This window comes from Mytilus californianus, unplaced genomic scaffold (genome assembly GCF_021869535.1).
Source record: "Mytilus californianus isolate M0D057914Y unplaced genomic scaffold, xbMytCali1.0.p SCAF_6, whole genome shotgun sequence".
NCBI classification, from domain to species: domain Eukaryota; kingdom Metazoa; phylum Mollusca; class Bivalvia; order Mytilida; family Mytilidae; genus Mytilus; species Mytilus californianus.
In genome coordinates, this window is record NW_026262712.1 from 100,265,780 (window position 1) to 100,290,027 (window position 24,248).

Here is a 24,248-nt window from a genome sequence, read left to right on the forward strand (position 1 = left end):
GACTCGTCCGACTAAAACGAAGCACAAAAACAGCAAATACTAGTATTTCAAAATAAACTCCATGTACCGATCAACCGAACACTATCTTAAAAACAACTACAACTAATAAATACAGAATAATTATCCAGTCTAGAATATTAATCAATTATTTCGTATTGTTACACCACTGTCCCAGGAAAGTGGGCCCGTTAACTCCGCCACATTATGTATGGCGGTGACTGTCCCAAGTAATTAAGGAGCCTGTAATTCAGTGGTTATCATTTGCTGCTGTGCTTACGTTCATTTTTTCTGTACATTAATTATACCTTTAGTTTTATCGTTTTTGTTGTTTTACATTTGTCATTTTGTGTCCTCTTATAGCTGACTATTCGGTATGGGCTTTGCTCATTGTTGAAGGTCGTACGGTGGCCTATAGTTGTTAATTTCTGTGTCATTTGGTCTCTTGTGAAGAGTTGTCTCATTGGTAATAATACTACATCTTCTTTTTTGTACATATCACAAATTAGGTAAAAAAGTACATAAACACTCTAGAAAAGCAAGACCTTGTGTCATGTCAAAAGCACAGAGTGTCTGTAGGACCATTAGTGTTCATACATGTAACTGTATAGCAGATTATATGTAGTTTCTATAAAATGTAGTGATAATTTATCAGTAAAAGATATCTGATTATTTGTTAGTGGGATTATATATAACTAAATAAATGAATATTTATATTAAAAGAAACATCAGAAACAAGAATATGTGTCCATTAGATTACACGCCAGTATCACATTTCCGTGTTAAGTGAGCTCGAAATCCAGGAAAAAATCCAATTCAGTATGTAGTCTTAAACGTTTAAATCTCGTGCGAGATGTCTAATGTTCAAATATTGTTGTTTTTAAAACGTATTTATCAAAGTCAAACGACAATCATTTAATTTTTTTTGTGCTATACAATTTGTGATTATGGCCGGATCCAAGATATTTGAAAGAGGGCGTAGTTCCCGATAATTGAATTTATATTGCCGAGCAAAGCAACGCGAAAAAAATTGGACAATTTTATATTAAACATTTGTATAGATAACGTGGAAAATGTGAGATGTTCAAAAATTACTTGGCGATCGAAAGGGGGGAGGGGGTACGCCCTCTACCCCTGTATCTGCGAATGCACGTTTAGGTATACATGATCAAAACCTCGTCCCATGCATTATTATAGTTAAAGACTAAAAAGTACTTTTTGATAAATGTATCAATGATATGAATTTCTGCCTACTTCAAATTATCTTGAAATGAATTAAAGAAAAATATTTTTTTTTGAAGTTAGTCGCGTACACCTTTTACATTCGGTGTGTTGGAATCCACTTTTTAAACGTTAAAACTTATAAAAACAAAAAAAGAGACAACCTTCTCGCTTCGGATTTCATTATTTTAATATTTTCATGCTAAATGTTTACTTGGTAGTTTTTAAAATTCATATGTTGAGAAGAACTGAAATATGGGTCAAGTGAAATGACAAGAAATGATGGGTGTATTTGATTACAAGTTGCTAGCTTACTTATTCCCTTAAAATATTTTTGTCAATAAAATCATTAAAAATTTAATAACAAAATATTGAAAGATTAAAAAAAGTAGTTGGGGTTGATTTTTACGTTAAGTCTATATCAGCAAACAATTCGTGTCCAAAGAGAAAAAAATGCATGCAGTGTATGCTCCCCTCCGTCATGCTTCGTTGCAATAGGACGATATACGTTGAGTTAGGTCGGTTATGTCGAGTAAAGTCATTTTATTGGAAATCTCTATTAAACGCACAAAATACATAATGAGCGCACAGAATATTGTGTATTGTCGAACGATATGTATTTTGTGTCTGCATATATCTATACCGAGCTTCGTAAAAATCAGTCTACCTATATAACAGATCTATACTTTCAACATTCATTAATATCAATGAGAAATTTAAAAAAACTACAGCAAATAGCCTTTCGGTTTCGTTTGATCCAACACAAATATTTTCAAATCTTCCTAAAATTGTTCTATTAGGAGCCTATGACAAAATGTATAACAAAAAGAACTCCAAGGTTAATTCAAAAAGGAGGGACAGGGGGTTGGGGTGGGGGTGGGGTCCATATAAAATGACAAAATCAAAGATTATCAATCAACGGAACGAGTGAAAAAACAACTGTCATATCTCTGTCTTGGTAAAAGCATTTTCTGAAGAAAATAGTGAGGTAAACCTGATTTTATAGCTAGCTAAACCTCAAACTTGTATGACAGTTGTTTATAGAGCAATCCAAACTGACATATTCAAAGCCGATGTTCCAACGGTCAATGTAATAAAATACATCTGTTGACTTAAACTCATTATAGATTACTTTTTATTTGAATTTGATGGGAAAATTAAAAAAATAATAATAATAGGTACGGCAATTGGCGGCATGCAGTCCTTTAACCGGAAATCTGTGGCATACTTATGTTTGAAATAATGAATCAGATAGTTTCTGCATTTCAACATAAACACGAAATATCATGGAAAATACAGGGTCATGGATTTATAATATGTAATGGAGCATCAGATGAAATAAAAGATTTTTTTCGTTCGAACAATCCTTTACTGAAGTCTAACCATGAAATCTCAAACTAATCACAGATGTTATTGTAACTAAAGGTAAAAAATTTACAACATATGGCATTCTTGACCTTGAAGTACATTTAAAAGAAAAAATGTTCTCAATTTGCATTGAAATAGCTGTCCATCACAGCATGTATTCCAAGGATTTATTAAAGATGAAGCGGCTGATACAGAAACAACAAGTGACCATAACAAATTAATACAAATCTAACAAATTTTAGATAGTGGTTATGATAACGTCAAAAAAGACGAAACTAGTATAAGTATTTATGCTTTATTTATTGATTCTTCTGAAATATTGCAGCACAGAAACTTAAATAAGAAAGAATATATTCTTTAGTTTTAATAACAAAATATAACCTATATATACGTAAAAAAAGTATCATAAAATATTAGCATTTATTACAGTTTGACGAAGACTGTGGGCAAGTGTTTAATGTTGAACCAATAGTTATGTAGAGCAAACACAAAAGTCAAGGGGACATGCTTACTAGATCAAGACTTTTAAAACAAACAATTGACAGTTGGACCCCTGATGATGACAGATCTGTCATGATATGTATTGATGAATCATTCAAATATTTATAATTTAACATGTGCTGGTATATGAATATTTTTTATATTTGATTGTATTTAAGTCTAAGAGGACCATACCAGGCTTTAACTGCCGAAATACTTAAATAGTGTCGGGTCCTATCAGACGACATTGGATGCAAGGTTGCATAGGCGTTTTATGATAATAAAAAATGTACACGAAAATCTTTTCATTTTAACAATCGATGAAAATACTCGTGCAGCCAATTAAATCATCGAGCCCGACTCTCACGAACATATATAGTTCTTTTGGTGTTGTTGCTTAGCAAAACAAATGAGAAATAACAAATTAATGCAAAACAATTGTGGGATGATATAATTTTAGCCCGAAATTTTTTTGTTCATTAATTTACATTACGAGTTTAGGGTAAATGTGCTACGAAGTATGTTCGTAAAGGTTTTCACAATGTCAGAGGGTCTTTTTTCAGTCGTTAGTGATTCGGCGTCTGCCTCTTAAAGATTTAAACATTGGTCATGAATTAGCATAACAAAAATTATACACGAAGAATTCGGAATATATATGGTTTCTATAAGTGAAACTTTAGGTAAAGCTGTTTAATTCAACAATTTAGTTGGATTTGGTTTTGAAATGGTGATGCTTTTTAACGATACCGAATGACGTTACGCCACGAGTTGTCGTTCTTGACGTTATTGAACAACTTTAATTCATATAAATATCAGTCAATGCAGCAGGTTCCATCGTGTTTCTTGCGGTTGTCGACACAATACATGTAGGCCTTACGCTGTACTTTAATCGCTAATTGATTAAATGATATAAGAATCCATTTATTGCAATAATACATTAGTTGATATTGAATGCTTCGTCGTCTTACGAAAATTCTTCTGCTCAATCTTTACATTTGAAAAGACTTTTCAAACGTTCTGTTTCTATTAATTAGTAAGCATAAGTACGATTGATTTATCTATATATATCCTTATGCATAACAGAGTTTTTTTTATTCTTGGTTATTAGTTTGCAATACATTCTTATTTATGATGCACGCTGTTTCCCGATGAAATTTTGTTTTGAAAGTAGAAATCCAATTTATAGAAAGGATGATGTGTGAAAATACGGGGAATTGTACCACTATTAATGCAACTTCGCTAAGAAACTCATTCGTCTTAAATGGTCGCCAAAAAAACACCACTAGCAAAATAGAAAAGGGAAATTTAATTGGAACATATTACGATTAGAATCAGGCGAAAAAGCCCCGTACAAGCAGACGTTCAAACTTGGACAGCAAATAGTTGTTTGGCATGGAATGAAAAAAAAAAAAAATCATTAACTTGGTTATTTGGCCGAACAACTTTCCCTGTGTTCAAAGCGTAAACATTCTCTGACATTTATTGGACTGTACAGACGAAATCCGATATAGCTATGCAACTATTTTGCTAGCTTTGTATTCGTATAAGCGCAGTCTAAACAGGACAACAACATCGGATTGAGGAGAAAGTTAACAAAGGCTTAAAATACATGTGCACTTGGTTAGGACGAAATGAAATTAAATAATTCAATTTCCCGTAACATATTTTTTTTTCATTCCCATTCTGAAATTATTTTCTCGAAATTTACAATCAAACGATTCATAAAAAAAAAATGCTTGGCTCCGCGATAAAAAAATGATCGGTGCTCTGATGAAAGTTAATCCTGAAAAGCGCTTCGAACGCAAACAAATTATTAAGAGATATTTTCATTAACCTATATTATTCAAACGGCAGAAACAAACTGAAAAAAAAAACCAGCTAGATCTTAAAATCATTTAGATCTTATATTCATTTTAATTTACGCGTGGATATTCGGGGATGGGTGTGTTTTTGGAGTATGAGGTGGACATAATGTACAAGTCCAGATTATAAAAAACGCACCATTTCACAAAGTGGGGAAGGATGATTATCAAAGTTGCCTTTTTTGGGAGAGGCATATTGCTCAAATAGGCGTCAGGAAAAGCCCTAGCGTATTCGCAGCCTTATAAGGAGTTTTTATTACAAGTATACAAGTATGTATGTATGTGAAAAAGGTGTTGAAAGTGTTGGTATTTTTTTTTGTGAATAAATGGAGATGTGAGATATAGATGAAGATGAACGTGTATTTTTTTTACTGCTAATTTGTAGTTTTAGTTAAGATTCGTTGGTCCCTTGAAATAGAAAGTTAATAGGTATATTTAGTATAGCAAGTATTGGATCTATCAAATTACAACATCACGTGTTCACATCAATCGCCAGATTTTAATTATCACAGTAGCATATATTGTGTCTCCTAGTACACATTTGTTAAAGTCTTAAATTCTTGTATTCCGGGAGAAAACTGAAACCATTATGAAATAAGGAGTTGTGGTATGATTGCCAATAAGACAACTTTCCATCAAAGACCAAATGATGTAGATGTTAGCTTACTTACATTGCTACAAATTCCATTCAACTATGAACTATGAACTGCATATATTCAAAAAGATATTTTGTCACCAAATGCCTTATAAAATAAAACATCATCATATATACGCTAATATACATTTTGCTCCCTCGAAAAAATGACAGTAACATCTTGTTTTACTCGTGTCCGTTCGACCGTCCATCCATTACTTGGTATATAAGGTTTAGACTAATTTCTTAGGACTACAGTTTTTAGGCTTTACCTTTGTTTTAATTATGTACTTGATGTTACTGCATATACTAAAGGTGTGCATATCGTCAGGATTATTTTTTAAATGACAGATTGTTGAATATGGCATTTTGATAATGAATAAAGGCACGCAGAGTACGGACTCCGGCTTACTCCTCCCAAATGTATAATTTCAAGATGGAACATACGTTTTGCGCAGAGTGTTTTACTTATAAAGAGGGTACATATATATTCTCAGGTTGTTTTTTTTTATTTTGGTATAATTTTCCACGAATGACAGAATGTTGAACTTTGTCTTTTTAAGAGAAATTTTGCATACAGTTTACAAAGTTTGTCCGACTAACTACGCACACAACTCACACGTTTACACCATACAGAGTATACTATATTATTGCCTGTATCAATTCAGGAACATGACAGTTGTTTTCCATTCATTGTTGTGTTTGAGTTTTTTCTTTTGCCAGTCGATAAGCATGATAAGGGACTTTTCGTTTTGAATTTTCCTTGGAGTACGGCATTTTTTGTTATTTTACTTTTTAGAATGTGTATTTAATCAGGATCTTTATTTTCTTAATAATTTTCACAACAGTATGTTTAACCTTTTTGACCAGTGCATAAAATGTGTCTTTAAGACACAACTGTTTCGAATTGTATTGTATCGTCCTGGACATGCATGAAATATTTGCCACTGAACGTTAAGCAACCATCAATTAATCAGTTTAAATTGTACTTCAACATCACTGTTTACTGAATCAAATTTTTGGAGCACTTTATTCATGCATGGATGAAGTGGTGGCATCACCATTGCCAAGTATGGTTAAAAAATATAAAACATGATATTTTTCATAATGTTAACTAGATATGAAAATTTAGATATTATATTACTGAATAACTGTAGTTTGATTCACGTGAATTTCACGTGTACAAAATTCATGTGATTTATACATGAAATTATCACAAGATTCACGTGGAAATCAATTCACGTGAGTTTCACGTCAAGTTAAGCTCGTTTAAGGTGAAATTCATGTGGATTTCACACGATAGCGAAGTATCCCTGTGTAGGACGAAATAAATTAAATCAGTAGAAATTTATATTGAATAACCATGAAATTTACGAAAAACGACAGGCGAAATAAAAGTAAAAAAAAAACATCTGTCAGATCCCGACACATATTTTTTTATCAAGTATTCAATACACCTTATCACTATTTGTCCGCCATTACTGGACATCACACAAGTTCCCGTAAAATTTTGACGTCAAAATAGAAAATGTCTGACGCCACAATGGAAAAGTGATTGTTGTATGACGTCAAAAGTTCGAGCGGGACAGATTCTCGGGTCAAGCGGAAATAGCGATAAGGTGTATAACGTCACTGTTACTGATACACGTTTTCTGTCAAATTCTAAGCGTATTGATTGATCAACTTTGAAGCAATTTATCTAAAAAACAAGGGATGGTAACAATAGTATTTATATACTTGCATGGAATCAGTATGTACAATCCCGGATATTATGTTAGTCTTTAGTCTTTGTCCGTATATCAGAAAATAGCCATACATTGAAAAATCTAAATAGATAATTCGAAAAAATGCATTTTCCCTATATCCATGTAAGTATAACCCCGTTAATTTCGGTACAACTCCGTGAATTTTGGTACGGGTTACATTAAAGTCTGTAGGTCTATAATCGACTCTGTGGCTGCTTTAAACGCAAGACCGTATACAATATATACAAATTTATTCACAAGTGTACAGCTTGAGAGCTAGGGGAGGACTGCCCAAGCAACAGTTTACAAAACATAAATTAAGTCCAAGATAAGGGTATTAAAACATTATGAAAGGTTCTCATAAAATATATATTATTGTCTAATCTTATGTAATAATAATCGGATTATTGTCCTCCGGCTAAACTTGGTAAAATAGCGATAATTGCTTCGTTTGTAGTTCGAGGTCTAGGTTAGTCTATGGAAAGGTATATACTATGAAACTTAGAGCGAGGGGCTTGCCCCGAGCTCTTAATTTCATAGTATATACCTTTTCATAGACTATCCAATTTAGCACATATTTACAACTCGAGTAATCTTTTAATTGGTCAATTGATAGTTTATTTTGGCTGACTACTTGTATCACAGGTGTTTGTAAAAAGGAGCTCATTAGCGAAGTTTTGTAAATCTACTCACTAGTATTATAGTAGACGTGTTAGGAAAGTCAATACGATTTTGACGCTGATGTTAAATACCAATACACTACAGGCTATAGTGGGGACCATCTCAAAAAGCACAGATAATCATTCATTATAGTTACCTGTATGGGTTTGTTTGATAATTCTGAGATGATTTTTAAACAATAAAATAGTAAATTTATTCCGCAATACACGGACGAGGACCAAGCAAAACAACACGAACATTATTCTTGCATTGTGTCATAGTAGGGATCGATTAAGTTTAAGATCGTTGTTCCCCAATTTCTTACTATTTTGTTGAACGACTACAAGGAAAATCTACAAAGTGATCAAAATAAATGAATAGAAAAAAACACAGGAATCAAATCACATTCGAATCCGATTTTTTACTCTACATCAATCTTTGTTCAAAACGTTCGTTTATTGGAAATTTATTTAAAAAATAATTGGCATATCGGGGCCTTTCTTAGCTTTTATATGCGGGAATGGTATTGCTCCGTGTTGGGGGTCTGTCATACGGTGATCTATAGTTGCAAACATTTACGTCATTTGGTCTCTGGTAGATAGTTGTCTATTTTGGCAATCATACCACATCTCCTTATTTTATATCATTTTCTAGAATAGAGAAATGTGTTACACAGTAGCGTAAAATTCTAAAAATAAACCAAACTAGAAATTTGTGTACTTGACAATTAAAAAAAAGACTGAAACAAAAGCGTTTTCAATTTGATTGTCTTTATATTTTTATTTGATCTAGAAAGGTCACTGACAATTTTATATAATGTTAAATGAATTAATTCTTATTCACATAAAAAATTTTGCCCTGACATTTTCCTTCTATCAACTTTTATCAGTTAGTTTTTAGGAAAAGAGAGGTTATCGAATTAAGTATTAAAAGATTACAACGTTTGGACATTATCAAGCATGTTAAATTTACGTTTCGGTGAAGGGTCGAAAGTTGTTTTTTTTTTCTTGTTACCACGGCTTCCTCCACCAACAAAACAGAACACCACTATTAAATTGAGATATTGTTGAAAGTGGCGTTAAACTTTCATATGGAGAAGTTAATGTTAGTATCTTTGGGTCAGGGGGTTATTTTGAAAATGGAATATTCATTTTCACCTCTTTCAAAACAAAATCTGCTAAATTATATGTCGGGCATTTTTTTTTTTTCGATTTGCTTCATTTTGTTTTGCCACAGATTTACTATACACTCCGCTTTCTAAATTGGACGGTATATAGTGATGGGTGAATTGGTCCATCCGTCCGTTCTTTCGTCCCTCTGTCCATTCATTGCATTCATACCCAGAAAGTAGTAGACCATACGAATCACATATAGCTCATGGAAAGTGTTTTTCTTGAACATTAAAACAATGCGCAGCAAGACAACCTTCTTCTGTAGCCCCCTGCTTCTTAAAGTTTTATATAGAAATAGCACTGTATCCACTTGTGTCCACTTTTTATTTTCTTTTGTATATATAGATATAACGATGAGTTCAGATTAGTACTGATTTGTTTAAGCCACACATATATACGCGTCCCTGTATCCCTGGACACAAAATGCATGCTAACTATATTTTGCAACGGAAATAGGACATATCTATTGTGGAGAGACAAACTGAGTTATTTAACTATTAAACATATTCTAATCATATCGCTTAATATATAAATTTGGATTTGTGGCCGTAAAATCCGTCATTCCCATTCTTGACTCTTACATATATTTTTGTTATGTTTTGTTTTGCACTCTTAAATCAAACAAATACAAATTAATGTATGAATGGATGAATATCTACGTAAGGCCAATGCACGTCTTAAAATTTGGAGTCGACGTTAACTGTTCACTTCATGTTGTATCAAACACACCACAAAGGTAAACCAATATAATACGCCGGGATACTTTTCAGTACAATTGCATTTTGAGAAAGTCCACACTTAAATCTTGTATCGGTATTGGTATTTAACATCAGCGCAGTATTTAAACCCCTTTCCTAACACGTCTAGTAAAATATGTGATTTCAAAAGGCCCTTCACTCCAGAATGAAAAGATGGTAGCTGCTGGTGTAAGTATGTATATTGATATAAAGTGGTGTTTTACTATACATGTTCTTCTTACATGGTAAGATGACAAAATAAATTGACCAAAAGCAGGCAATAATTAAATTGCAGTGGAAGCTTTACATGTTTTGAAAACATTTTTTAATTTCACAGTAAAACTAAAGCTATAATAAATTTGAAACATAGAGATAGTTTGTCCCCATAGATAAAGTCTAGCAGATAGGCATTAAAAAGCAACTACCAATAGATCAGAGATTATAGGTTTTGTGTTTTGTGTTTTGTGCTTTTTTTTTATTATTATTTCAAAGTAATAACTAAAAGATTTATTAGAATATGTTTATATATATATATAGGTGGCACATTATCTTCAGACATATCACAGTTTTTCAATTCATGATATCGTCCTGAACATGCATGAAATATTTGCCACTGAACATTAAGCAACCAATAATCAATAAATCAATCAATTCATGACGAAATAGATCACCTTCCTTAAGAAAGTTTATCACCAAGTTGCTTTAATTTTCCTGCACAAGGTTTCATAGTACACACTTTTCTGTGTACAAAGTAATTGCATGGATGATACATTATCATAATTTTAAGATATCGTTGTACTCTAATCAAGGTTTAAAGAACCATATGTATTACCCTTTATTTAAATGATAAAATTTGCAATTGTTAAAAACAATTTTTAGATCCAAAGATTTTAATAGCAGGATATTTAAAGATCAACGTGAAAACTAATTACAAACTATTTAATTTAATTTGGAACACAGCATTTTATTTCAAAATAGCCAGTGGCAATTTTTGTTTTAAATATCTTGATTATGATACAATGAAATCTTACCCTTGTGGTCATTCATGCGTAGTTACTTAGTACACAGGAAAAGTATGTACTATGAAAATTAGAAGGCAAATATAAGCAATTTGATTGGACGAGAAGTTGTAAGTATGTGCTAATATAAGATACATGTATTATCTTTCGCACTTTTGACAGCCATCGGATTAAGTTGTAAAATAGTAAATCTATAATCTCTTTGGGTATTTGAAATAAAGAAACATTATATTTAAGAATAAAGAAACATTTTAAAACAAGAAATATTCAATTTAAAACTAAAACGAGAGTTCATAGAAACATCCAATCTTAAACGAGAGTTCATATAAATATTCAATCTAAAACAAGAGTTCATATAAAGCACTTTTCGAATTATGGTAAAAGTTCCCAATGTCACTTTTCTTCCGGTTATATAAGTTCACGAAGGGTTAAAATTGGCCCTATGATTTTGATGGTTTTTTTTTTTAATCAGGCCATAATACTACAAATATCCCATAGAAATAGTTATGATATTACTATTAATACAAAATAACTTCATTTTGGCACATCATATCAAATATGACGAAGTTTTCAATAATTCTTAGCATGTTTTAGCATAATTTCCTTTGGTCGCCATCCAAGATCCAGAAAGTTTTGTGTCTAGGTATTCACTATCATCACTGGAAACTCTTGGTTACAGAACATTTTGGATTCTAGGTTGTAGTCAAAGGTACTCTCAAGCTTATAGGTCCGGAAAATTCACAAAATCATCGTATTTTGACAAAATATAAAAAATATACTGATTTTGAAGCAAAAAATGCTCTCTTATGAAGAGATTTCTTTTACCAAGGAAATAAATCTTTTGAAAAAGATCCATTTAAGAACCAAATTCTGGCGACTTTGAAACTTTACGATAAACCTGAAATTCAGGGCCATTTTTGGCCTAAAGTGAACATTGTCCTATGTCCCCAAAATTAACGTTTTCCTATGAAAATTACAAGAAAACAAAGGGTGACCCCCATTTTTTATTTCATATTCCGATGTAACTCTGATCAAAGTACAAGTGTGCAAAATATTTTAGATATCGGGAGGTATTCCCTTCGGTATCATATTACTTGTGCCTTAAAATGTATTGTGAACTCCTGTGGGACATTCCATGCATCTATTTTATTACCATTCAATGGTTTTCTGGTTTATAACATATCTTAACCATTTCAAAAGAAACATTTTATTCTCATAATTCTGTGAACATTCTCCTTATACTTTTCGGTATGAATTTTTAGAGACAGGTGTATACGTCATTTAGACAGCAATCCAACGACACGAATAACTACTAGACTCTTAGAGGTCACAGTATATGGTTTTAATTTTATATCATCACATGAAGGATTCTGGGTTCATGTGATAGTATAATGTGTTTTACCTAAACAAAAAACCTCTTCTTAAAAATTCAAGTGATATAAATTCAAGAAAATAGCTATTCTAACCCCACCAAATTCTGTATGTGCCTGTCCCAAGTCCGGTGCCTGTAATTCAGTGGTTGCCGTTTGTTGCTATGTTACATATTTGTTTTTCATTCATTATTTTGTACAGAAATTAGGCCGTTAGTTTTCTCGTTTGAATTGTTTTACATTTGCCATTTTGAGGCCTTTTATAGCTGACTATGCGGTACGGGCTTTTCTCATTTTTGAAGGCCGCACGGTGACCTATAGTTGTTATTTTCTGTGTCATTTGGTCTCTTGTGGAAGCGTTAAGAATGCTTAAAAAGCCAAAAACAACCAATGAATACTATGTTTTCCAATGTTTTATAAAAAGAATGTACAAAACAAACAATAATTCACAAATCGATCTAGAAATTATGATATTTAGGAATAAAGAGGGGGAAATGTAAATTCTACCAACAGGAAAGCGTTTATCGCGTGGTTATGTCGGCGTAAATATAACTAGAGGCTATCAAGAGCCTGTGTCGCTCACCTGATTCTACTTTGAATTTGGAAATCATGTAAAAATAGATTAAAATCATAACAGATTCCCTAATAATGAGTGAGGCCAAATTTGGTTTAATATTGGTCCTGTAATTTAATAAAAAATCCTGGTGGCCATCTTGAACAGTAAATCGGCAACAAAGTAGCAACACTTCATCAGCACCTCATAAGAAAAATTTATGCCTTGTTTGGTTTCATTCCATTCAGTGCACCTCTAGAAGTAGCATTTGTATGTATTTCCCATAGGGTCGTATGTTAGACGAAGTCCCCCGCTGGCGGCCATCGTGGATGAAAGATCAGCTTCAAAGTAACAACACTTAGTCAGCACCTCATAAGGAACAGTCGTGCCATGTTTGGTTTCATTCCATTCAGTACGTGGTTCTCTAAAAGAAGACATTTGTATGTATTGTCCATAGGGTCCTTTGTTAAACATTGTCCCCAGCTGGCGGCCATCTTGGATGATGGATCGGCTTCAAAGTAACAACACTTGTTCAACACTTCATAAGGAACATTCATGCCATGTTTGGTTTCATTCCATTTAGTGGTTCTCTAAAAGAAGACATTTGTAAATATTTCCCATAGGGTCCTATGTTAAACTAAGTCCTCCACTGGCGGACATCTTGGATTATGGATCGGCTTCAAAGTAACAAAACTTGGTCAGCACCTCATAAGAAACATTCATGCCATGTTTGGTTTCATTCCATTCAGTGGTTCTCTAAAAGAAGGCATTTGTATATATTTCCCATATGGTCCTATGTTAAAATAAGTCCCCCGCTGGCGGCCATCTTGGATGATGGATCGGCTTCAAAGTAACAACACTTGTTTAGCACTTCATAAGGAACATACATGCCATTTATGGTTTCATTCCATTTAGTGGTTCTCTAAAAGAAGACATTTGTATGTATTTCCCATAGGGTCCTATGTTAAACTAAGTCCCCCACTGGCGGCCATCTTCAATGATGGATCGGCTACAAAGTAACAACACTTGGTCAGTACCTCATAAGGAACATTCATGCCATGTTTGGTGTCATTCCATTCGGTGGTTCTCTATAACAAGACATTTGTATGTATTTCCCATAGGGTCCTATGTTAAACTAAGTCCCCCGCTGGTGGCAATCTTGGATGATGGATCGGCTTCAAAGTAACAACACTTTGTCAACACCTCATAAGGAACATTCATGCCATGTTTGGTTTCATTCCATTCAGTGGTTCTCTAAAAGGAGACATTTGTATGTATTTCCCATAAGGTCCTATTTTTAACTAAGTCCCCCGCTGGCGGCAATCTTGGATGATGGATCGGCTACAAAGTAACAACACTTGGTCAGCACCTCGTAAGGATCATTCATGTCATGTTTGGTTTCATTCCATTCAGTGGTTCTCTAAAAGAAGACATTTGTATGTATTTCCCATAGGGTCCTATGTTAAAATAAGTCCCCCGCTGGCGGCCATCTTGGATGATGGATCGGCTTCAAAGTAACAACACTTGTTTAGCACCTCATAAGGAACATACATGCCATTTATGGTTTCATTCCATTTAGTGGTTCTCTAAAAGAAGACATTTGTATGTATTTCCCATAGGGTCCTATGTTAAACTAAGTCCCCCACTGGCGGCCATCTTCAATGATGGATCGGCTACAAAGTAACAACACTTGGTCAGTACCTCATAAGGAACATTCATGCCATGTTTGGTGTCATTCCATTCAGTGGTTCTCTAAAAGAAGACATTTGTATGTATTTCCCATAGGGTCTTATGTTAAACTAAGTCCCCCGCTGGCGGCAATCTTGGATGATGGATCGGCTTCTAAGTAACAACACTTTGTCAACACCTCATAAGGAACATTCATGCCATGTTTGGTTTCATTCCATTCAGTGGTTCTCTAAAAGGAGACATTTGTATGTATTTCCAATAAGGTCCTATTTTTAACTAAGTCCCCCGCTGGCGGCAATCTTGGATGATGGATCGGCTACAAAGTAACAACACTTGGTCAGCACCTCGTAAGGAACATTCATGTCATGTTTGGTTTCATTCCATTCAGTGGTTCTCTAAAAGAAGACATTTGTATGTATTTCCCATAGGGTCCTATTTTAAACTAAGTCCCCCGCTTGCGGCCATCTTGGATGGTTGATCGGCTTCAAAGTAACAACACTTGGTCAGCACCTCGTAAGGAACATTCATGTCATGTTTGGTTTCATTCCATTAAATGGTTCTCTAGAAGAAGTTCAAAATGTAAAAAGTTAACGAAGACGACGGACGACGGACGACGGACGACGGACGCCAAGTGATGAGAAAAGCTCACTTGGCCCTTTGGGCCAGGTGAGCTAAAAAAGGAGACGAGGGCAGGAGAAGAGGGGAAGATGAGAGGTAAATGAATTCATTCTTTGGTGTTTAATTCATGCAAAGCAATACGTTTTGTCATAAATAAAATAAAGATTTTTGACGTACAATATAATAGTGTTATGTGCTATAATATTGCCACGTGCTCAACACTCGAAACAATGTGGGCGTTCGTCAAACAATTCTATAAGTTGGGTGGGAATAATTGACCAACATGGGAGGAGTAAGCAATTCAAATTACTGTTACAGGTTAAGCGATAAACTTCATCCATCAATCACTTAGTATACTTATTTCTAATAGTTAGTTGTTTTGTGCATAGACGATCAATTAGAAGTGATTAACAATAAGAAATAGCGGTTAACCGATAAAAATAGCGGTTAATCGATATATTAATAGCGATTAACCGATAAAATAGCTGTTAACCGATATATAAATAGCGATTAACCGATAAAAAAAGCGGTTAATTGATAAAATTAGCGGTTAACCGACATATATATAGCGGTTAATCGATTAAAATAAAAGAACGAAACAAAATAAGATAAAATCAACGAATTAGTACTCCGTATTGCCATATTAATTTCTGTTCCATCGTACTACTTGAAAGCAAATTAAAAGTAAGTTATAAACTATTAATAAACAAAACTCACGCTGAGTTGCCCTGTATTGCCAGCGAATGTGGTTCCAAGAACTTAGATGTATCATACAGACACGTCAGTTAAGAAATATTTGATGAAATAAAATAAAGTGAATCCTCGAAAATAAGAATGACATTGTACTTCATAATTGTCAGCTGGGCAGATGATACCATTGGAAATGCGTTAGTTCATGTTTGTTATTATGTGTATACTTACATATACGGCTTTCAACCATTTGTTGTCCCTTAGCTTTTGCCTACCAATGGCAATGCATCTTTTTCATGATTGCTTCATACTGTTTGAGTTTTGATCCTTGATGAGCGAATGATTAGACCACTAAGTGATAAATGTGCAATGGGTGTCGCATTAAAAGCTGAATATAAGTACGCTCATTGAGCATTTAATATCATTGTCGTTCTGTGTATGTTTTGTTAATGACTCATTGATAGCAAATGTCACATTCATTTATAGTTTCCCAGATGTCAATATTCTAACTCTATCAAATAGATTTCATGAATATAAGGGGTTCTTCCCACTTGTATCACTTAAATATTTCTTAAATGCATCGGTTTTTCTGTACCCAGAGTACATTGTGTGGTTTGAACACGACCATATTTCTCATTTCCGTTTGATGACCAACTAAACGTCAACTTAACACAGAAAGATACCCACCCATAACGAATATACCACATCAAACTATAAAACAGAAATTAAGAATACATTGCGCAACAGTTTTCATGTTTTAGTCCATGGAAGTTTGTATCCACTAACTTTTTCTATAATAGCGATTATTTTGAGACAACCCCCACTTTGTATTTTCAGTTATTCTAATAATATTTGGTTGTCCAAAATATTAAAATATTTGTTTTTAATATGTATAATGACTCTACCTTTAGCATTGTCTATTCGCCAATATGTCAATTATTCAGGTACATGGTCCTAGTCATCAGTAGTGTATGTTGCACAACAACGGCGACCACGTTATTTTGTTGACGCCAAATTAAAAATTGAAAACAACACGTTTAATAATTTCATGCGTCCACAGCGCTTTTCTGGATTTACCTTCATCAGGAACGCTCAAAGCCAAACATTTGAAATCCGAGGGATGTATAATTACCGAAACAGTTGAAGAGCGATATGACAAAAATACCTAAAACAAATAGCAAAATTCATCTAAGGTTAACTTTGCCTGAGGGAGTTGAAACCTTAGTTTCTTTATAATTTCAAAATTTATAAACGGGCAATTTTAGAAAAGTTTGTTATAAATCATGTCAGTACCGAAGTACTGACTACTGAGCTGATGATACCCTCGGGGACTGATAGTCCACCAGCAGAGGTATCGACCCAGTGATGTAAAAATTGAAAACAACACGTTTAATAATTTCATGCGTCCGAAGCGCTTTTCTGGATTTACCTTCATCAGGAACGCTCAAAGCCAAACATTTGAAATCCGAGGGATGTATAAGTACCGAAACAGTTGTAGAGCTATATGACAAAAATACCTAAAACAAATAGCCAAATCCATCTAAGGTCAACTTTGCCTGAGGGAGTTGAAACCTTAGTTTCTTTATAATTTCAAAATTTAATATGTAATATAAAGGGGTACCAACTTGTGCCTGACAAAAGTATCGTTTTCACATAAATAATAAAAAATTCGCTTTGTCATTACAAACAAATATACGTTCAACAAATCTATATTCAGATATCTTATATAAGACTAGAATAAGAAAATGGTTAAATTTGGACAAAAATCTTACAGCTTAAGGAATGTTAAGTCGAAAACAACCAAAGGAAACGTTTACATTTTGAACTAATGATAATACTTACTCAGTTTTAAAATTCTATAGATTTAATGTAGCTTTATTGTTGAAAAGCTAGAAATATTTGAAAATATGGTCAAATCGCACATACCGTTTTTTTTTTTTATTTTTAGGAAAAAAAAGCTCGTTCAACCCTTATTTTAATTTTTGGATTCAGCATAAGAAGATCTATCAAATATGTGAACATAGAAATTATCTACCGGGGGTACTTATAAGGGTGAGTCAGCTTTATGTAAGCTTATATCTTCCATCGGGCGTGTAATATGTATCAAAGACAAAACCCCATTAGTTATGCTTTATTTATTTACCAATAACGGTTACAATGCACCAAAACTGTGCATAAGCCTTGTTTGCGTAAAGTATTAAACTGTTGTATTTATTTCTTGCTTATTAAGCTAATTAAAGATATAGCAAACAAAATAGAGATCGTGTATGGCAATATGTGATAATAGACATAAATGGAAAAGTTATAAAGGATCCAATTTTAGATAAGGTATAAAACATTGTTTCGAGTATTGACAGTGTGAAAGACCGTTAGTCGGAGATCTAAAACAAAGTTATAAATACACCTTTTCAATTGCTTCTATTGTTATGATATTACTTGTAATAAATGATTATCTTAAAACAAATTGATATTGTCAAATATCTTCTGCAAGGCAAATCTACTGCAAGTACTAAATAAAACAAACCATATGCACGGTTAAACAAATATATACATACTGTTTTTATAATGCAGATTTACATAATGGCTTATCTTTAAATACTTCTTAATATCAACAAATGAAAAAAACTGACTAATTATAATAATCAGGATGTGTCTCAATGCATTCCGGTTGACATAACTGTTTAGAGGTTATTCCATTTTAAACAGGTAGCTACAAAAAGGCTTCATTACTGGCCTTGGATCGTTGAAGATGAAACATATATAGAGAAATATTCAGAGGGCAATATTGTATAAAATACCCAACAAGAAAATGGGTAATAAATGCAATCGATGTATTTTAAAGTCTTCATGACTGATCCTAGATCCTCATTTAAAAAATTTTCTCCAAAAATTAAATGCACAAAATATTAAAATGACTTTAAGCGTAACGTAAACTAAAATCAGTAGTCCTTCATTATATATGCTCTCAGTACAGTCATAATGTCGATTGTTGGTGAAGGTTTACTCCCCGATATTATCATAGCATTGACAAATTGGACAAACAAGACGGCGTGAAAATATGTGTAATGTGACAAATTGCATGCGTATTTTAAAGGACTTTGTTTCTACGGTTTTGTTAATATGTAATTTTGGATGCATTGTTATTCGTACTTGGGTTGTTAGCCTCATCTCTGCTAGGGACCGACCCTTTGATCGAAAATTGAAAGAAACTGGTGCGTCTGAAACACAAAGCTGCTACAAGGGATAAAAATTTACATCACATTTATGCATAAAAATTGCATATATATTGGAAATCACAAAATACATAAAAATGAACTTATATACAACAACTCAGTAGTACTCTTATAAAAAGTCAAAATCATTTTTTGTATTATTAATTGTAGTAATAAACATCTGTACTGTAAACAATCGATGATCTCACACAAAAAAGACATGTTCGAAAAAAACTCAGTGTAAAGTGAAAAGTAGGAGCGAACTATCAGGAGATAACCTAAACGTCAGTCACATGGTATTCATCGTAACAAGTGCTGTCCACAGAGACACTGCTTGACATACAAGAGATATTTGGCATTAAAGAAAATATGTGGGTGATTAAGTAACACGACCTTTTATAAAAGATTATTCATTCACCATTTTAACAAAATTCTTCAAATTTTTCAAACACTTGAACTCAATAAATAGAAGAACACCTAAACATACAAGTTGAGTTGTACCATTTTCGAATATTTTTGAATTTCACTTCAGTTGATTTACGCCTGTATTACGTAAGAGAGCAAAGAACTTTGTGATCCACTGCGAGAGGGATTATAAAAACCGGTATTAAGAGACAGCTGATCTTTCACAAAGATTAGAGATTTCTATGGAATGCCTTTGTCTAGGACGTATAAAATATCTTATCTAGGTTTTAATTCGTCGAATTGAGAGTAATAGACCACTTTCGAGTTATGTCCTTCACCGGAAAAGTTCGTCAATTTTGTGCGCCTTTGTGACGTCATTTACCAGATAGAGGGGATCGCCTGTATCCCTGCTCTATTAAAGATCATCAAGCGTCTTTGTGATCGTCAATATGCAGGATAAACTAGAAATAATATTTGTTCCGTAAGTACTTAATCACAATTCCCTAATGACAGCAGTGCTGATTATCAATCATAAGAATTTAATTTGCCGAATAATTTGTGCAATATAGCATTATCATTTTTTCAACCAATCGCTCAACATAGAAACGGAAGTGACGACGCCCCTAAACGCACGAATGATGTTCACTAAAACCAAATTTTTGACGGAAATGCAACGAACTCGAAAGTTGTCTATTGAATTGGTCTCAAATAAGGTTTTCTCAAAAAGTATTCGCATATGAATCTCAATTATTAGATTATTTGAGAGATTGAAAACGGAATGCTATCGTATATAAATTGACTCATATTGAGTCAGAATTATCACTGGTCTGCAATACAGATTTTAAATCTAAAATCAAACATTACAAAATTAAAAATCTATCTACACTAAAACATAATATCAGTGCAACTTCTAGTTCAGATTATCGAACCATAGCTACGTCTGAACATGTAATTACAAGTTTGCAATTCGTATGGAAAGAAAAGTGTATTTCCTCCACATTGTTTTGGAACTACATATTACATTGTTACTCGGTAGCTTAGCAAAACAAAAATCAAATTTCTTTGGCTCCGAATATACTGGTGCAATTGTATACACGTTTGAGTCTTCAAAATAAGTAATTGAACATTAGTCGTTGCATTAATACAAACATATGTTAAGCATCCTCTGATATTGTTAGAAATATATTATATCATTGTATCTAATATATCTCTTTCTGAAGGCTTACAATTTCACAGATCATCAGAAATTGGCATACACATTTGAAGACTCCAAATAAAAGTTCAAAGCTTCATAACACAGACGGTACTCGTCCTGAAAATATACGAAAACGTCCATGTTAAATTTATCACTTAATAAAAAGAAAGATCCATTATCGAAACGTCGAAACATTTACTGAAATTTCAGTTATCCAAAAACTACCAAAGTGTTCCTTAAGTATATCTAACATAAATATTGCAGATTTATGAACATGACACGGAACAAACATGATTCAGACGATAATTCGGAGACACCCATGATTGATAATCTGAAGAAAAACCCACATTACAGCTGTATAAACGACAAGTAAACAATTAACAAAACACTTCACACAAAAAAAAAACTAAGAACTGAATGACTGGGTAAACCAACCCCATCAAAAACGTTGCATTTATGCATTCGTATTTTGAAGATAATATAATAAATTATCAATGTTACAGTTATATGAGTAATTAACTAAACATTAATAAAATTTTGGTTAAAGATGTTTGTCGATAAGTAGTTTCATTCTGGACGAAAGTATGTATGATATGCTGTGTTCGTTTCATCTTTCATCCCAAGTCATTCACTACTTTTGGTTGTTTCATTTCAAGTAATCAAAAATACACTTTAATACCAACTGAGTGCACTTTTCATTTATGATTGTTAACTGAAGTTGTCATTTTATACTTACAAAATCTGCGAAAAACTCTGGTCTCCTCAACTGCAGTAGCCTAGCTAGCTGGAATATGTCGGCATTATCATCTATTGTCATACTGGACACAGCGTTTGAAAATGTACAAAACAGTCCACAGCTTTTAGCACCATCACTATTTGAACAACAAAGTATTTAAAATAAAAAAAAAAATGGTTAAATAATGTCCAAGCTGTTAAAGTATGTTGATAATAAGATTATATTAGTAACAATTTCACATGGATCAAGAAATACCAATGTAATAAGTTGAATAAAGTTATCTCATGAATAACGTATCTCATATCATTAGAAGCTACATCATAGTAACGAGTTAACGAACGTTCTTGTAACGGTGTGCAATGGGAAAATCATTCTGAAATCACGAAGTCAAACTGATATGCTTATCAAAATGAGTGATACTGCCAGTGGGTCAAACGTCACTATCGTCTACTAATATCTTATAATTTAAAAGCAATGTTTAAAAGGAAAATTTTTAATATTTCAATTAATAATTCAAATATTAACTATTTATGAACATGTATAAAAATTATTTTCAAAGACTGCTCATCTATCATTCAAATCACACCAATTAAGCAGATAAGGAAAAATATTAATACGACTTTTATCAGTACTTTTATTTTGTTCCCTAAATAAGAAATGCATTGATGTAAAAAAAAAAATATTTTAATGATGACAATATCTAACGTTAATTCAGTATAAATATTATATATCAATTATGCATTTATCTGCGCACGTTTAATACATACCCGCTGACAACAGTGACTGCATCATGTGACATACTGACACGTGTTGATATCAAATTCACCAGTTTACACAACACACTTGGCTTAGGGTAACCACTACAAACAGCATAGTATATCACAATCTCCTTTGATTTTTCATCCTAAAATGAAATATCAAAACAATTATTGCTCATTTCTATGTGTTCTTTAATGAAAATCTATAGACTGTCTTAGCTATTATTTCTTTTAAAAGAAAGAGAGAAGATAACTATCAGGTTCTACAATAGACTAAATCTGCAATAACGTTTCATTTTGCAAACAATGTTTTTGTTTTCGTCTGTGAGCTAGTTGACTCTCATGAACATATATGTCAGATCTAGAAATACACGTTGTAATAATTGGACGAGAACAACATTACCTTTCTTGACATAACAACTGTACAAGACGATATATCTGATCCGTCATTTTCTCGTCTCGTTATCTTCATAGTGAAAGACCCACATGAAAATGTGTCGTCTGAAGTAGCATACACCAACTCAGCCTATATGTAGAACAAAACTGAATCGTAAATTACAGGTTAAATGTTAGGGATTGTGTGTGGTTTGTCTTATGTCACTGACAACTAAATTATCCATATTCAAGACAACAAAAAATTAAAAGGATACATTAGGTAAGAAGGTCTCAGAAGTAGGTTAACATGTGCATACAATAAATGAAATAAACTATAAATTATTACAATTTAACTAACTAACTTGAATAAGACAATTTGTATTTTAAAAATATCATTCCATGACTAGGTGTACGTTTTAATTTAAGATAACGGATACACTACCTCCGTTTGTTCATTTATAAACATGACTATAGTAGATGAGTTATGGTCCCGGATCATTGTCCAAAAGTCAATCTTAGTCTCAGGCAGTGGAAGCTGTGTCATCAGATATCCCACAAACTTTGTGTATGACTTAAATAGAATAATGTTACATAACAAATAAAATAAACACAAGATTTAGACTATTGAACCAATAAATTCGTAGTGATATTTTCACCCAATTATTTACGATATTTATGAATGATGAATTGAAAATATGAATATCTTGGGTAAACGCATAAAAACGATATATCAAATTAACGGGAGTTATTTTACACAATGCAACAGCATAAATTATAGTACACAGATGAAAACTAAGTCGATGAATTACAGTATTGAAAACATTAGTTAAGCACATATTTGCTGGCATATAAAGTTCCCTGTTGTTACCTGCTTTTTTACGTTTTGTGTTATTTACCCATTGTATTTATATGCTTATTTTGCTTAATTGTTGGTTTCCAATATGTTGTTTTGTTTACTTAAGCTGTTTGATAAAAGTGCTGCCTGTTCTTTCCGTCGTCGCATCAAATTGTATTTTAGCATCGTATTAATATTTTGAAGACCGTGTATATTTACGCCAAACGCTTTTCATTTTAAACTGAAAAAATAGATTTGCAAATTGATCTACAAATTTTAAAGTCAATTGGTTGGAAAAATGTAACAAAAATCTTCTGAGGTCACTTTTTAAAATCATTTTCTTAATGAGAATTGAAATTTGTATATTTCATGAGATTACATTTTTTTTATTTCATGAGGATATTAAAAATAATAATAAGTTTTTGTTAAAAATGATTTAATTTATCAACAGTTTGAATTAATTAAAACCTTTGCATTTGCTTGTTTTAGAAAAAAAAAACATTTTTCAATCTCATTCTAAAAAGCAAATATTGAAATTGCTAACCTTAAGCATTTTTCATTTTGACTTTGAATATTAAAAAATGAAAAATGCTCTTACTGTAGCATTTTTCATTTTGACTTTAAATATTGAAAAATGCTCCAACGCGGACTTTTAATCTTGAAAAATGAAAAATGCTCTAAGATGGTGCATTTTTCATTTTGACATTGTAAATTGGAAAATGAAAAATGCTCTAATGTAGAGCATTTTCATTTTACTTTGCAATATTAAAATTTGAAAAATGATCCAATCTGCATCATTATTTCTATTTTTAATAAGTAGAACAAAATGAAATGTGTTTCAATAAAGGTGTTTTAAATTTTCAAATTGTCGACACTATTTTTAAATGTTTCACTGTTTCTTTTTTTTTTTCTTTTTT

At 32.6% G+C, this 24,248-nt stretch overlaps 1 protein-coding gene across 1 annotated transcript in view; it reads right to left on the reverse strand.

Annotated features, from left to right (window-relative positions):
* Window positions 1–17,930: 17,930 nt before the first annotated feature.
* The window catches only part of LOC127704233 (receptor-type tyrosine-protein phosphatase mu-like), a 120,910-nt gene continuing 114,592 nt past the window's right edge, over window positions 17,931–24,248 (reverse strand). The window contains exons 21-25 of the mRNA XM_052208186.1: window positions 22,939–23,067; window positions 22,525–22,647; window positions 22,131–22,267; window positions 21,364–21,499; window positions 17,931–20,744 (exon numbers count right to left, since the gene is read on the reverse strand). Of these exons, the coding sequence (XP_052064146.1) occupies window positions 20,673–20,744; window positions 21,364–21,499; window positions 22,131–22,267; window positions 22,525–22,647; window positions 22,939–23,067 (597 nt within the window). The 3' untranslated portion in view covers window positions 17,931–20,672. The remainder of the gene's footprint in view (window positions 20,745–21,363; window positions 21,500–22,130; window positions 22,268–22,524; window positions 22,648–22,938; window positions 23,068–24,248) is intronic.